This window comes from Symphalangus syndactylus, chromosome 20, assembly GCF_028878055.3.
Source record: "Symphalangus syndactylus isolate Jambi chromosome 20, NHGRI_mSymSyn1-v2.1_pri, whole genome shotgun sequence".
NCBI lineage: Eukaryota > Metazoa > Chordata > Mammalia > Primates > Hylobatidae > Symphalangus > Symphalangus syndactylus.
In genome coordinates this window covers 22,849,530-22,863,437 of record NC_072442.2, presented here as the reverse complement: position 1 = coordinate 22,863,437, position 13,908 = coordinate 22,849,530, and the positions used below count along the sequence as shown (strand labels likewise).

The following is a 13,908-nucleotide window of genomic DNA, read 5'->3' as shown; positions in this document are numbered from 1 at the left end:
AATCTCGGCTCACTGCAAGCTCCGCGTCCCGGGTTCACGCCATTCTCCTGCCTCAGCCTCTCCGAGTAGCTGGGACTACAGGCGCCCGCCACCACGCCCGGCTAATTTTTTGTATTTTTTAGTAGAGACGGGGTTTCACCGTGGTCTCGTCTCTTTTTTTTTTGAGACAGGGTCTCACTCTTTCACCCAGGCTGACACGCAGTGGTACGATCACAACTCACTGCAGCTTCGACCTTCCAGGACTCAAAGGATCCTCCTGCTTCAGCCTTTGAAAGTGCGGGGACTACAGGTACTGAGCGTGAGGGTGCCTGGCTAATTCTTTTCTTTTCTGTAGAGATGAAGTCTTGCTAGATTGACCAGGCTGGTTTCAAACTCCTGACCTCAAGCAATCATCCCGCCTTGGCCTCCCAATGTGCTGGGATTACGGGCATTAGCCACCGTACCCAGCCGCTCCTGTGAAGATTCTTTAGCACTTAGCTGATTGCTTCATCACTATGAAAAGGGGTTTCTTCTTTTTCTTTTTCTTTTTCTTTTTTTTTTTTTTTGAGGCAGGATCTCACTCTGTCACCCAGGCTGGAGTGCGGTGATGCAATCGTGGCTCACAGCAGTCTCGACCTCCCCAGGCTCAAGTGATCCTCCCATCTCAGACTCTCGAGGAGCTGGGACTATAGACCATGCACCACCACATCCAGCTAATTTTTTTGTATTTTGTAGAAACTGGGTTTCCTTGCTCAGACTGGTCGCAAACTCCTGGGCTCAAGCAATCTGTCCACCTTAGCCTCCCAAAGTGCTGGGATTACAGGCATGAGCCACTGAGCCCAACTGTGTTTTTTTGTTTTTCACAATATATAAACTGTTTTGTTTTCAGAGAAACTTAAGCTATATTGACTGGGAAACTGTGATCTAGTTGGATTTAGATATAATTTTTGCAAGTGTCACTGCATTAGGTTATTTTGTTTACCAACATTAATTAAAGCAGATACTTGTGAAGGCCCTAGATGTTCTGTCTAGCTGTGTTTTTACATAAGACTTTTGCTTGCCTGTGCTTAACAGAAATAGACCCATGTTTTTCTTGTTATCAAATGTGTTTTATAAAATAAATGCTATCACAAATGCCAGGGAGATTATTCCAGAATGGTTATTCTTACCAGGGTAATGAAAACTCTCTTGTCTTCCAAGAGGCCTAATAATTTGGGAGACCAGTTTGCACAATGATTAAGAGTCTAGATTTTGGGCTGGATGTGGTCGCTCATGCCTGTAATCCCAGCACTTTGGGAGGCCGAGGCGGGCATTTGTCATAAACAGCTCTTATTATTTTGAGGTACAGCTCTTATTATTTTTGTTGGTTTAAAGTCTGTTTTATCAGAGACTAAGATTGAAACCCCTGCTTTTTTTTGCTTTCCGTTTGCTTGGTGAATATTCCTCCATCCCTTTATTTTGAGCCTATGTGTGTCTTTGCACGTGAGATGGGTCTCCTGAATATAGCACACTGATGGGTCTTGACTCTTTTATCCAATTTGCCAGTCTGTGTCTTTTAATTGGGGCGTTTACCCCATTTACATTTAAGGTTAATAGTGTTATGTGTGAATTTGATCCTGTTACTATGATGGTAGCTGGTTATTTTGCCCATAATAAGTTTATTGAGAGTTTTTAGCATGGAGGGGTATTGAATTTTGTCGAAGGCCTTTTCTGCATCTGTTGAGATAATCGTGTGGTTTTTGTCTTTGGTTCTGTTTATTTGATGGATTACGTTTATTGATTTGCGTATGTTCAACCAGCCTTGCATCCCAGGGATGAAGCTGACTTGATCGTGGTGGATAAGCTTTTTGATGTGCTGCTGGATTCGGTTTGCCAGTATTTTATTGAGGATTTTTGCATTGATGTTCATCAGGGATATTGGCCTGAAATTTTCTTTTTTTTGTTGTATCTCTACCAGGTTTTGGTATCAGGATGATGCTGGCCTCATAAAATGAGTTAGGGAGGATTCCCTCTTTTTCTATTGTTTAGAATAATTTCAGAAGGAACGGTACCAGTTCCTCTTCGTACCTCTGGTAGAATTCGGCTGTGAGTTTGTCTGGTTCTGGAGTTTTTTTGGTTGGTAGGGTATTAATTACTGCCTCAATTTCAGAACCCGTTATTGGTCTATTCGGGGATTCGACTTCTTCCTGGTTTAGACTTGGGAGGGCGTATGTATCTAGGAATTTATCCATTTCTTCTAGATTTTCTAGTTTATTTGCATAGAGGTGTTTATAGTATTCTCTGATGGTAGTTTGTATTTCTGTGGGATTGGTGGTGATATCCCCTTTATGATTTTTTTATTGCATCTATTTGATTCTTCTCTCTTTTCTTCTTTATTAGTCTGGGTAGTGGTCTATCTTGTTGATCTTTTCAAAAAACAAGCTCCTGGATTCATTGATTTTTTGAAGGGTTTTTTGTGTCTCTATGTCCTTCATTTCTGCTCTGATCTTAGTTATTTCTTGTCTTCTGCTAGCTTTCGAATTTGTTTGCTGTCGCTTCTCTAGTTCTTTTAATTGTGATGTTAGGGTGTTGATTTTAGATCTTTCCTGCTTTCTCTTGTGGGCATTTAGTGATATAAATTTCCCTCTACACACTGCTTTAAATGTGTCCCAGAGATTCTGGTATGTTGTGTCTTTGTTCTCATTGGTTTCAAAGAACATCTTTATTTCTGCCTTCATTTTGTTATGTACCCAGTAGTCATTCAGGAGCAGGTTGTTCAGTTTCCATGTAGTTATGTGGTTTTGAGTGAGTTTCTTAATCCTGAGTTCTAATTTGATTGCACTGTGGTCTGAGAGGATTTTTGTTATGATTTCTGTTATTTTGCATTTGCTGAGGAGTGTTTTACTTCTAATTATGTGGCCAATTTTAGAATAAGTGCCATGAGGTGCTGAGAAGAATGTATATTCTGTTGATTTGCAGTGGAGAGTTCTGTAGACGTCTATTAGATCCGCTTGGTTCAGAGCTGAGTTGAAGTCCTGAATATCCTTGTTAATTTTCTGTCTCGTTGATCTGTCTAATATTGACTGTAGAGTGTTAAAGTCTCCCACTATTACTGTGTGGGAGTCCAAGTCTCTTTGTGGGTCTCTAAGAATTTGCTTTATGAATCTGGGTGCTCCTGTATTGGGTACATATATATTTAGGGTAGTTAGCTCTTTTTGTTGCATTGATCCCTTTACCATTATGTAATGCCCTTCTTTCTCTTTTTTTATTTTTGTTGGTTTAAAGTCTGTTTTATCAGAGACTAAGATTGAAACCCCTGCTTTTTTTTGCTTTCCGTTTGCTTGGTGAATATTCCTCCGTCCCTTTATTTTGAGCCTATGTGTGTCTTTGCACGTGAGATGGGTCTCCTGAATACAGCACACTGATGGGTCTTGACTCTTTTATCCAATTTGCCAGTCTGTGTCTTTTAGTTGGGGCATTTACCCCATTTACATTTAAGGTTAATAGTGTTATGTGTGAATTTGATCCTGTTACTATGATGGTAGCTGGTTATTTTGCCCATAGTTGATGCAGTTTCTTCATAGCATCGACGGCCTTGACAATTTGGCATGTTTTTGCAGTGGCTGGTACTGGTTTTCCTTTCCGTGTTTAGTGCTTCCTTCAGGAGCTCTTGTAAGGCAGGCCTGGTGGTGACAAAATCCCTCAGCATATTCTTGTCTGTAAAGGATTTTATTTCTCCTTCACTTATGAAACTAGTTTGGCTGGATATGAAATTCTGGGTTGAAGATTCTTTTCTTTAAGAATGTTGAATATTGGCCCCCACTCTCTTCTGGCTTTTAGGGTTTCTGCAGAGAGATCTGCTGTTAGTTTAATGGGCTTCCGTTTGTGGGTAACCCGACCTTCTCTCTGGCTGCCCTTAACATTTTTTTCCCTCATTTCAACCTTGGTGAATCTGACGATTATGTGTCTTAGGGTTGCTCTTCTCGAGGAATATCTTTGTGGTGTTCTCTGTATTTCCTGAATTTGAATGTTGGCCTGTCTTGTTAGGTTGGGGAAGTTCTCTTGGTTAATATCTTGAAGAGTGTTTTCCAACTTGGTTCCATTCTCCTCATCACTTTCAGGTACACCAATCAAATGTAGATATGGTCTTTTCACATAGTCCCATATTTCTTGGAGGCTTTGTTCATTCCTTTTTATTCTTTTTTCTCTAATCTTGTCTTCTTGCTTTATTTCATTAAGTTGATCTTCAATCTCTGATATCCTTTCTTCTGGTTTATCAATTTGGCTATTGATACTTGTGTATGCTTCACAAAGTTCTCGTGCTGTGTTTTTCAGCTCCATCAGGTCATTTATGTTCTTCTCTAAACTGGCTATTCTAGTTAGCAATTTGTCTAACCTTTTTTCAAGGTTCTTAGCTTCCTTGCGTTGGGTTAGAACATGCTCCTTTAGCTCGGAGGAGTTTGTTATTACCCATCTTCTGAAGCCTACATCTGTCAATTTGTCAAACTCATTCTCCGTCCAGTTTTGTTCCCTTGCTGGCAAGGAGTTGTGATCCTTTGGAGGAGAAGAGTTGTTCTTGTTTTTGGACTTTTCAGCCTTTTTGTGCTGGTTTCTCCCCATCTTCGTGGATTTGTCTATCTTTTGTCTTTGATGTTGGTGACCTTCAGATGGGGTCTCTGAGTAGATGTGCTGTTCCTTTCTGTTTGTTAGTTTTCCTTCTAACAGTCAGGCCTCTCTGCTGCAGGTCTGCTGGAGTTTGCTGGAGGTCCACTACAGACCCCATTTGCCTGGGTATCACCAGTGGGGGCTGCAGAACAGCAAAGATTGCTGCCTGTTCTTTCCTTTGGAAGTTTTGTGCCAGAGGGGCAGCCACCAGATGCCAGCCAGAGCTCTCTTGTATGAGGTGTTTTTTGGCCCCTACTAGGAGGTGTCTCCCAGTCAGGATACATGTGGGCCAGGGACCCACTTGAGGAGGCCATCTGACCCTTAGCAAGCTTGAACGCTGTGCTAGGAGATCCGCTGCTCTCTTCAGCACTGTCAGGCAGGCACACTTAAGTCTGCTGACACCGTGCCTGCAGCCGCCCCTTCCCCCAGGTGCTCTGTCCCAGGGAGATGGGGGTTTTATTTATCTCCCCCAACTTCTTAACATCTCTAAAATCTAGATGTGTGTCATAACAGATGCCATCTCCTACTCACTAACATCCATGTTGCAGGCATAATCAAGTTGTGTGAACGCCTGATATGAATGAGAAAGCACAAGTAACAATGAACAATAAACAATTACCAATAAAGTTTGGGTAAATTCAATTTCCAATTACCACTTACAACTCTTGATTCTGGTTTGTATTCTGCCACTGCCACAACAGGGCAAAAACATTCTTGTTTTTCTCCCTTTGGACCCCATGATCTTTGAAATAATTTTTTTTTTTTTTTTTAAGACAAGGTCTGACTCTATCGCCTAGGCTGGAGTGCAGTGGCACAATCTCAGCTCACTGCAACCTCTGCCTCCTGGGCTCAAGCAGTCCTCCCACCTCAGCCTCCTGAGGAGCTGGGACTACAGGCATGCACCATTATGCCTAGATCATTTTTATATTTTTTGTAGAAACAGGATTTCACCATTATGCCCAGGCTGGTCTCGCACTCCTGGGCTCACGTGATCACCCATCTCGGCCTCCCAAAGTGCTAGGATTACAGGAGTGAGCCACCGCATCCAGCCTAAAATAAGTTTATAACTCTGTAGCATAAGTATATTCTCATGTCATGTAATTGTTCCTTGTTTGCCTGTGACAAAGAGAAGACTTTTGTAATGGGGGGAGCCTCAGATTGATCTTTATGTGATGCGACAATTCTGCTTCAGGAGAGATAGCTTCAAGGGTCTCCCAGTCGAGGACTGCAGAAAATTAACTGCCAATAAAAGCTTTTACGTGACTCCCTCTTCTCCGCAAATATTGTGCTAATGAGTACCTTCTTCCTGGGAAGGCTCCTGCTACCCCCATTAGTGGGGACTGTTCAGGGACATTTTGAGAGTCATATACTTTGAGAGTGGGATGCAATGAGCCAGACACTTTATGTTACTTCATTTATTCCTCTCCATAAGAAATGTTGTATTCTTAGTTTTGTTTTACAGATGAGAGAGCAAAGTCTCAGAGAGGTTAGGGAATTTCCCAAGGTCAAAGGCATAATAAACACATGGGTTTAGATGAGATTTACCAGATATTTCAAAGCTTCTTTTCCTTTATAATTGTAATATAATGTTTATAGAAGAATATTTGAAATATCTGTAATTAATAATCAAATATATTAGTCAATTAATTATAACTAATTGTCATAATCAGTATGATTCTTCTCCTTCCCCTAATTTCTCATTCTTTTCACATCTAGTGCTACCAGGACATTTGTGATGTACTCTGGAATCCCTCTGGAAGGAGCTGTCCTCACAGCATGAAGGATTAGAGGAGTAATAAATAAGCAAACCCAACCTTTCTCCTGGGGAATTGTGGTCCTCTCTAGAAGCTAGGCTGTGGACCTGAATTTGCAGGAGAAGCCAGGAGTCATCTGTGATGCTCTGCTGATAGCATAGAACAGCCCTGGCAGGGCCAGGACTACTGCACTTGCACTGCCCTTACTTTGAAGCAGAACCTGTTGAACGTGAGGGGCTTCACTGGGAAGGTGTGTGTCAGGGCCAAGGTCCTCTGCCTGAGTCCTGAGAGCAGTGCAGAGGCCTTGGAGGCTGCAGTGTCTCCGACGGATTACCCTGTGTCCTATAGCCTTGCAGGCACCCAACGCATTGGAAGCCCTGCTGCAGTCCCTCGTGATTGTCTTGCTCGGCTTCAGGTCTCTCTTGAGTGACCTGCTCAGCTGTGAGGTTTTAAATCTGCTCACGGCCCAGCAGTGTGAGATATTCTCCAGAAGCTTCCACAAGAACAGAGAATTGTTTGTCCATGGCTTACCTGGCTCAGGGAAGACCATCATGGCCATGAAGATCATGGAGAAGATCAGGAATGTGTTTCACGTGAGGCACACAGAATTCTCTATGTTTGTGAAAGTCAGTCTCTGAGGAATTTCGTCAGGTAAGCAGTTGGACCTTATGTCTCTAAGTATTATTTAATTTGGGTTTAATTTTCTCTGCTAAGTAACCTTGTTCCTTGAAAATTAAGTGGTAAAATTATCTGTGACAACAAACTGTGTTTAGGAGAGCACGATGGGGTAATATTTTCTACCTTTTTTTTATTATACTTTAAGTTTTAGGGTACATGTGCACAACGTGCAGGTTAGTTACATATGTATACATGTGCCATGTTGGTGTGCTGCACCCATTAACTCATCATTTAACATTAGGTATATCTCCTAATGCTATCCCTCCCTGCTCCCCCCACCCCACTACAGGCCCCGGTGTGTGATGTTCCCCTTCCTGTGTCCATTTTCTACCTTTTTTAGCTAAAGAAAACTGACTCAGGTCATTTTTCATTTTCCTGAGACAGAGTCTTGCTCTGTCACCCAGGCTGGAGTACAGTGGCACCTTCATGACTAACTGCAGCCTCAACCTCCTGGGCTCAAGCAATCCTCCCACCTCAGCCTCCTGAGTAGCTAGGACCCAGTTGCCTGCCATCATGCCTGGATAATTTAAAAATATTTTTGTAAAAACAGCTATGTAGCTCAGGCTGGAGTGATCATAGTTCACCATATCCCTGAACTCCTGGGCTGAAGTGACCCTCCTGCCTCAGCCTCCCCAGTTGATGGGATTGTAGGCATGAGCCACTGTGCCAGGCTCAATTGGGTTTTGATGGTGCCTGCCTATCTCTGCAATCTGGCTTTAGCTAGCTGGGACTTACTTCATTAAAGATCTGAAAATCCACCCAGCCATGGTAAAATAAAACAAAATGCTTTTAAAATTTAAGTTAACTTTTTATTTTAGAATATTCATAGACTTACAGAAAAGTTGCAAAGATAGTACAGAAAGTTCGCTCTTTCATTACTACAACCCTTCACTCAGTTCCCTCTTTCATTACTACAACTCTTCACTCAGTTCCCTCTTTCATTACTACAACCCTTCACTCAGTTCCCTCTTTCATTACTACAACCCTTCACTCAGTTCCCTCTTTCATTACTACAACCCTTCACTCAGTTCCCTCTTTCATTACTACAACCCTTCACTCAGTTCCCTCTTTCATTACTACAACCCTTCACTCAGTTCCCTCTTTCATTACTACAACCCTTCACTCAGTTCCCTCTTTCATTACTACAACCCTTCACTCAGTTCCCTCTTTCATTACTACAACCCTTCACTCAGTTCCCTCTTTCATTACTACAACCCTTCACTCAGTTCCCTCTTTCATTACTATAACCCTTCACTCAGTTCCCTCTTTCATTACTACAACCCTTCACTCAGTTCCCTCTTTCATTACTACATTACTGTGGTTCACTCGTCACAACCACAGTACATTGCTGTGAACTAAACTCCACAATTTATCTGGATTTCCCAGTTTTCTCCTACTGTGCTTTGTCTGTTCCAGGATCCCATCCAGGACACCTTATGACATTTAGTAGTTATGTCTCCTTAGCTTCCTTGGATCTGTGATAATTTTTCAGACTTTATTTTTGAAGACCTGGATAGTTTTGAGAAGCACTGTTCGGGCACTTTGTAGAATGTCCCTTTTGGGTTTGTCTGATGTTTTTCTCACAGTTAGGCTGGAGTTACAGGTTGTCAACTTAAAAATCACACAATTTATAAGTTTAGAAAGGAGATTTTATTTATTATAAAGTGTTACAACCTGCAGGCTGGCCATCCTGATTGGGGGGAAGCTTAGACAGAAAGGCAGCACTTTGAGAGAAGGGAGGATGGAACAGGGATTTGTGCTGAATGGCTTGGGCAGTATATATATTCAGCAGGTTATAGGAGGAGCTATGAATACTCCTGAGAGGGGGTTGCACATATGCATGGAGAGTAAACATGCTTATTGTGTGTATTGTCCCATGTTCACTTTTTAGTAGAGACAACTTTTTTTTTTTTTGAGACCGAGTTTTGCTTTGTCACCAGGGCTGGAGTACAGTGGTGTGATCTTGGCTCACTGCAACTGCTGCCTCCTGGGTTCAAGCAAATTCTCCTGCCTCAACTTCCCGAGTAGCTGGGACTACAGGCGTGCATCACCACACCTGTCTAATTTTTGTGTTTTTAGTAGAGACAGGGTTTCACCATGTTGGCCAGGCTGGTCTTGAACTCCTGACCTCAGGTGATCCACCCGTCTTGGCCTCCCAAAGTGTTGGGATTACAGGCATGAGCCATCGTGCCCAGCCAGTAGAGACTTAAATTTTATAATTATTACAGTTAGACCCTATATGTTTTAACTTTCATATCTATTACAATTAGACCCTATACATCAAAAGTCTTTTCAGGACAAGAAGGCACTCAAGTGCTCAGACTCGAAACCAACCAGAACCAGTCCACGGTTGGTGGTCTTGTTCACAGGAGAAAGTTATTAAAATCAGTCTCTTGTCCAGTCAAGTCTGTAGTTAGGGCTGGTGGAGCAGGGGGTCAGTTGTTTTAATACTGCTTATCTCCAGGCCAGTGCTTGTTCAGCTGATAGAAGAAAAGAAAAAGCTTGTGGCCATTAGAACATAGTTTATTCTTTAAGTGTAGGGACGCGTGACTTAACTTTTGCCTGTCAAGGCTTTAGGTCCTATTTACAACTTGGTATCTTATTGCCACAAAGAGACTGTTTCATCGGTCCTATGATGTTTATTTTAACCTGAGTGCTGGTCAGTTGTTGTGTCTAAACTGCAAAAGAGAGCGGTTATAATGAGGTGCAGCTGACCTGCCATTCCATCATGCTTGCGAATTCAGCTTTTAAGGTTTTTCTGGGGTCCCCTTGGCCAAGAGGGGGTCTGTTCAGTGGTTGGGGGGCTTAGGATTTTATTTTTCATACTCAAGGTTTTCAAGAGGAAGACCACAGGGGTGAACTGTAATTGTCATCATATCATATCCAGGGTGTATGTGATCAACATGTCTTATCATGTTGATATTAACCTTGACCGTATGAGTCAGGAAGTGTTTGCCAGGTTGATCCACTGTAGTTACTTTTCCCTCCTCAAATGTCATAAGTGCAGTTCACACTCAAAGGGTGGGGAATGAAGTACCCCTTCCTTGATGTGGGGAGAGAGGGTGTAGCTATTATACATAAGTTATTTGGCATTCTTCTGTATAGGAGACTTGTCTTTTCTCCATTTACTCATTCATTCAATCCTTTACTCGTATGAATGAACTTACAGGTACTTATTTAATATTTTGTGTTATATTTCAATACCAGATTATTTAGTTGCTCAAATTGTTCTAGTATTAGCCATTGGAAACTCTTTCTTTTTTATTTATTTTATTTTGCTTTAAGTTCTGGGATACATGTGCAGAACGTGCAGGTTTGTTACATAGGTATACATGTGCTATGGTGGTTTGCTGCACCAGTCAACCTGTCATCTAGATTTTAAGCCCTGCATGCATTAAATATTTGTCCTAATGCTCTCCCTCTCCTTGCCCCCGCTACCTCTGACAGGCCCCAGTGTGTGATGTTCCCCTTTGTGTGTCCGGGTGTTCTCATTGTTCAACTCCCACTCATGAGTGAGAACATGTGCTGTTTGGTTTTCTGTTTCTGTGTTAGTTTGCTGAGAATGATGGCTTCCAGCTTCATCCATGTCTTTGCAAAGGACATGAACTCATTCTTTTTTATGGCTGCATAGTGTGTATGTGCCACATTTTCTTTATCCGTCTATCATTGATGGGCATTTGGGTTGGTTCCAAGTCTTTGCTATTGTAAATAGTGCTGCAGTAAACATATGTGTGCATGTGTCTTTATAGTAGAATAATTTATAATCCTTTGGGTATATACCCAGTAATGGGATTGCTGGGTCAAATGGTATTTCTGGTTCTAGATCCTTGAGGAATTGCCACACTGTCTTCCACAATGGTTGAATTAATTTACACTCCCACCAACAGTGTAAAAGCATTCCTATTTCTCCACATCCTCTCCAGCATCTGTTGTTTTCTGACTTTTTAATAATCGTCATTCTAACTGGCGTGAGATGGTATCTCAGTGTGGTTTTGATTTGCTTTTCTCTAATGACCTGTGATGATGAGCTTTTTTTCATGTTTGTTGGGTGCATAAATGCCTTTTTTTTTTTTTTAATGCAGTCTCACTCTGTCGCCTAGGCTGGAGTGCAGTGGCGTGATCTCAGCTTACTGCAACCTCTGCCTCCTGGGTTCAAGCAATTCTCCTCCCTCAGCCTCCCAAGTAGCTGGGATTACAGGCACCCACCATGACGCCCAGCTAATTTTTGTGTTTTTGTAGAGATGGTGTTTCACCATGTTGGCCAGGGTGGTCTCGAACTCCTGACCTCAAGTGATCCACCTGCCTCAGCCTCCCAAAGTGCTGGGATTACAGGCATGAGCCGCCGCAGCTGGTCATAAATGTCTTCTTTTGAGAAGTGCCTGTTCATATCCTTTGCCCACTTTTTGATGGGATTGTTTGTTTTTTTTCTTGTAAATTTGTTTAAGTTCCTTATAGATCCTGGATGTTAGACCTTTGTCAGATGGGTAGATTGCAAAAATTTTCTCCCATTCTGTAGGTTGCCTGTTCAGTCTGATGATAGTTTCTTTTGCTGTGCAGAAGCTCTTTAGTTTGATTAGATCCCATTTGTCAATTTTAGCTTTTATTGCTATTGCTTTTGTTTTAGTCATGAAGTCTTTGCCCATGCCTATGTCCTGAATGATATTGCCTAGGTTTTCTTCTAGCATTTTTATGGTTTTGAGTTTTACATTTAAGTCTTTAATCCATCTTGAGTTAATTTTTGTATAAGGTGTAAGGAAGGAGTATAGTTTCTGTTTTCTGCATATGGCTAGCCAGTTATCCCAACACGATTTATAAAATAGGGAATCCTTTCCCCATTGTTTGTTTTGTCAGTTTTGTCAAAGATCAGATGGTTGTAGATGTGTGGTGTTATTTCTTAGGTCTCTGTTCTGTTTCATTGGTTGACGTATCTGTTTTGGTACCAGTACTATGCTGTTTTGGTACCAGTAGTATGCTGTTTTGGTTACTGTAGGCTTGTAGTATAGTTTGAAGTTAGGTAGTGTGATGCCTCCAGCTTTGTTCTGTTTGCTTAGGATTGTCTTGGCTATATGGGCTCTTTTTTGGTCCCATATGAAATTTACAGTAGTTTTTTCTAATTCTGCAAAGAAAGTCACTGGTAGCTTGATGGGGATAGCATTGAATCTATAAATTACTTTGGGCAGTATGGCCATTTTCACAATATTGATTCTTCCTATCCATGAGCTTGGAATGTTTTTCCATTTAGTTGTGTCTTCTCTTATTTCCTTAAGAAGTGGTTTGTAGTTCTCGAAGAAGTCCTTCACATCCCTTGTAAGTTGTGTTCCTAGGTATTTTATTCTCTTTGTAGCGATTGTGAATGGGAGTTCACTCATGATTTGGCTCTGTGCTTGTCTATTGTTTTGGTGTATAGGAATGCTCGCGATTTTTTTTCTCTGCCCCAGCCCTAAAATCAGCCATTTCTCCAAGAAGCTCTGGTTCCTTTTACTGAAGAATGGCAAAAAACAAGATCTGTGCCCTCACTGCGATTTGTTTGTTGGCTTAATTTGTTGATGTTGACTATTCTGGCTTTTGCCAGATGTCACTGTATATGGTTGCAGTGCCCATGGCACACATTAGCCATGTGTAGAAAATTAGTGCTTGCTATGTGGCCGGTCCAAATTGAGATGACATATAAGTGTAAAACAGACACTGGGATTCAAAAACTTAGTATGACAAAGAATGAAAAATTACATGAATCATTTTTCAATGAATTACGTGTCAAAATGATAATATTTTGGAAATATTTAGTTGAATAAAATATTTTATTAAAAGTAAAGCTGCCTATTTATTTTTACCTTTTAAAAATGTTCTTACTATATTAAAATCACATTTATGTATTGCATTATATTTCTGTTGGATGGCACTGGTATATGGATCATTAAAATAGGTCCGCTCATTGTTAAAATTAATCTGCTCATCATCAGACTAGACCAGTGGCTCTCAATAGAGTGGAGGGGGTGGCGGGTTTTGCCCTCCAAGGGACATAATATCTGGAGATATTTCCAGTTGTCACCCCTTGAAGGGAGTGTGTTAATTGTACCTAGTGGATAGAGGCCAGGGACACTGCTGAACATCCTAGAAGGTACAGGATAGTCCCCCACAACAAAGAATTTCCCAGCCCCAAATCTCAATAGTGCCAAGGCTGACAAATCCTGTACTACAAGAAGGAGTACAGTTCTATCCTTATTAAATATTCCAGAATGGAAGGGCAGAACTGGTTAGAGTTTTAAGCTGATCAAAGTGACGGAATGTTTTGCTTTAGGACAATTAATGCCTGGTGCACTGAGGTTCCTATATGCTGGGGAGCTGGAAAATGGAATGAAGAATCTTAGAGGATTCCATGCCCCCAGTAGGGACCCCAACCTTTTTGATGCTGAAGTAATAGAGCTGCAAAAACTGTTTGTTCTTGTGAAGTGGTAGTGATATGTCAAGGACAACTAAGGGAAGTAGTTTCCTCAGAAAGATAGACTATCTTCAGTGGATATTAGAAAATAAGGATATTAATGTCTCTCAAATTCTATGGTCCTATATTGATCAGTTTGAAGATGTTACTAAGTATTTATATAAATTTAGTAGAGGGGGTCTCTAAGAATTCCAAGGAAAAAATTAGAAATTAAGCCCAAAACATCTAATTCTTTAAATATGCTAACTTTTTAAGAAACACTGGCGGGGTGCAGTGGCTCATGCCTGTAATCCCAGCACTTTGGGAGGCAGAGGCGGGTAGGTCACGAGGTCAGGAGTTCAAGACCAGCCTGGCCAACATGGTGAAACCCCATCTCTACTAAAAATACAAAAATTAGCCAGATGTGGTGGTGGG

The 13,908-nt window shown here is 41.4% G+C and overlaps 2 protein-coding genes across 2 annotated transcripts in view; both read left to right on the top strand.

The window, feature by feature from the left end:
* Positions 1 to 6,928: 6,928 nt before the first annotated feature.
* SLFN12L (schlafen family member 12 like) overlaps positions 6,929 to 13,908 on the top strand; it is a 32,050-nt gene continuing 25,070 nt past the window's right edge. Inside the window, 2 exon segments of the mRNA XM_055255852.2 lie at positions 6,929 to 6,968; positions 6,971 to 7,028. Of these exon segments, the coding sequence (XP_055111827.2) occupies positions 6,929 to 6,968; positions 6,971 to 7,028 (98 nt within the window).
* The window catches only part of SLFN13 (schlafen family member 13), a 64,755-nt gene continuing 57,798 nt past the window's right edge, over positions 6,952 to 13,908 (top strand). The window contains exon 1 of the mRNA XM_055255838.2: positions 6,952 to 7,028. The gene's annotated coding sequence lies outside the window, so the exon portion shown is untranslated. The remainder of the gene's footprint in view (positions 7,029 to 13,908) is intronic.